Raw genomic sequence first — 2500 nt, 5'->3', positions numbered from 1 at the left:
GAGTTCAAAGGTCAGCGGAGGTCAGAGAGGGCCTCGAACTCTGCCTTTAAGAGGAAGACGCAACATCGTAGCCAGCGTGATGTTAATGGCATTTGTGGTACAGTAGAGCCTTATAGTGGTGTTTTTTTGGTGACTAATTATTATTTTTTTTTTTTTAGTTCTCTCTTTGTCTTTCATTTTTTCTTTCCTTCTCTCTCTATCTTTCTCTCTCTCTCTCTCTCTCTCTCTCTCTCTCTCTCTCTCTCTCTCTCTCTCTCTCTCTCTCTCTCTCTCACTATCTCCTTTTTTTTCTCTTCTCATCTCCATTATTAACAGAAGTGTTTGCGTGTGAGTTTGTCAGCTCCTGATTGTCAACATCTCCCCGTGCAAGAAGAAAAGCAGCCAGATGCTAAGAATAACAGCATCAGTTGATCTGCCACATCTAACTTTTTTTTTCTCTCTTTATTGCAGCTTATTCCTTTTTCTTTCCATTCAGTAAATAACCATTTCTTTTAGCTGCTTTCAGGTACTTCTCTGGGAACATTCATTTTACTGTTCCATGCTATTGATGATTTCAGTGACGCTTTTGTTCCAAAGAAACCTCTTGGACAAGACTAATAAAATTCTCCTCAAACTATTTCAGGCACATAGTAATCTGTAAACCCAACATCCACTGACTCATATTAACTAAAACTGATCCACTGAACTTAAATCTAAAGCCAAGTTCAACAGGAATAAAAAAAGAGACAATCTCCGATCCTTCAACTCATTCTCAACTTCCATCCCCTTTTCCCAAAATAGTATATATGAATTTATACGAATATAGATAAATGAATATATATACATACATACGTACACATATATAAACTCATGTATGTATGCATATGTATGTATATAAATCCAGTAGTTGAAAGTAACCCACTAAACTGTAACCAATCCCCGCCATAGACAACCCCCACCCCCCAAAAAAAAGAAAGAAAGAAAGAAAAAACAAACTGGTAATCAGAAGCTAACTCACTAACCCGCCTTTCACTCGCCCGCTGTAGTGTCCTCGTCGGATTCGCACAGCAAGCTGAGAGGAGAACTGGGTCGCGGGAACGGCATCCCATCGAGCGGTTCGTCCAAAGACCTGAATGGTTCGCAAGTGACCCTCGACTCCTCCTCGCCAGGAGTAGTAGGAGTAGCATCAGGAGGAGGCGCTGGTGGTGGAGGAGGAGGAGGAGGTAGCAACGCGGTCTCATCCAGTAGTCCCGTAGTGCCCGATGCCTTTTCTGCAGCTGGTGCGTCAGGGAGGTGCCGTGCCGGGCCTTGGGGGGGAGGGGGGGAGGCTGGAGGAACAGGAGGAGCAGGAGGAGGCGGAGTGGGGGAGAAAGAAGGAAGGAGAGGAGGAGGGGAAGAGGTGGAGAAGGAGGAGGGGAAGAAGTGGAGAAGGAGGAGGGGGAGAAGTGGAGAAGGAGGAGGGGAAGTGGGAGAGAAAGAAAGAGGAAGAGGAGGAGGGGAAGAAGTGGAGAAAGAGGAGGTGAAGAAGTGGAGAAGGAGGAGGGGGAATCGGGGAGGAAGAAAGGGGAAGAAGAGGAGGGGAAGAGTTGGAGAAGGAGGAGGGGAAGTGGGGAAGGAAGAAGGGGGAGAGGCAGAGAAGGAGGAGGTAGAATGGGTGATCAAGATGGGGGAAGAAGAGGAGGGGAAGAGATGGAGAAAGAGGAGGAGGAGGAGTAATATGAAACAGGAGGCTCGAGTAATTGCTGCGAGGAGGAGGAGACGGAGGAACTGGAGGAGGAAAAGGAACGGCGGATGAAGGAGGAATAGGAGTAGGAGAGGAAGAAGAGGAAGAGGTAGAGTGAGAGGAGAATTGAGAAGAGAGGGGACAGTAGGAGGAATAGTGTGAGGAAGATTATATTGATGATGATAAGGAGTAGACAGGATAACCATAAGGAAAAAAATGGAGAGAAGAGGGGGGGGGTATTGAAAAAAGTAGAACAAGGGAAAGATGAGAGAAAAGGAATGGAGAGAAAAAAAAAAGAAAAAAAAAAGTTAAGTGACAGTAAGGAATGACCAGAAAAAAATAGAATAAGAGGGAGAGAGAGGAGGGCGAGGAATAGAAAGAGGGAGAAAGAGGCTAAGATAAAAGTAAGGTAGAAGTGCGGGCAGCGAAGGCAGGTTAATGGCAAGGGGTAAGAGAAAGCGAAGGGAATAGGAGAGAGAAGAAAATGATAAGCACGGAAGCGAAATAACAGAAAAGGGCAGCAACAAGAACGTTCTCCTCCATTTCGTCCTTCGCCATCACGTCTTCCCCTTTCTCCTCCGCAATCGATATCCTCCTTCCCGTCTTTATTCTTCCACCAAGTCCTCCTCCATGACGTCATCCATCTTTCCTTCTCCGTCTCCTTCCCGTCTTCCATTTCTTCCTCTTTCACTTCATCCTCCTCTTTCATTTCGTTCTCCTTCATAACAAATTCCAACCTCATGTCTTCTTCCAACTCGCATCCCTCAGCCACCTCTTCCTTCTAAATTTCCTCCATCT

The 2500-nt window shown here is 45.8% G+C and overlaps 1 protein-coding gene across 1 annotated transcript in view; it reads left to right on the top strand.

Annotated features, from left to right (window-relative positions):
• The window catches only part of LOC125039958, a 103434-nt gene that overhangs the window by 87518 nt on the left and 13416 nt on the right, over nt 1–2500 (top strand). The window contains exon 10 of the mRNA XM_047634363.1: nt 1026–1259. Coding sequence (XP_047490319.1) covers nt 1026–1259 — 234 coding nt within the window. The remainder of the gene's footprint in view (nt 1–1025; nt 1260–2500) is intronic.

The sequence above is a fragment of the Penaeus chinensis genome, chromosome 28, assembly GCF_019202785.1.
Source record: "Penaeus chinensis breed Huanghai No. 1 chromosome 28, ASM1920278v2, whole genome shotgun sequence".
Classification (NCBI taxonomy): domain Eukaryota; kingdom Metazoa; phylum Arthropoda; class Malacostraca; order Decapoda; family Penaeidae; genus Penaeus; species Penaeus chinensis.
The sequence above is the reverse complement of the archived record's forward strand: the minus strand, read 5'-3'. Positions and strand labels throughout refer to the sequence as shown.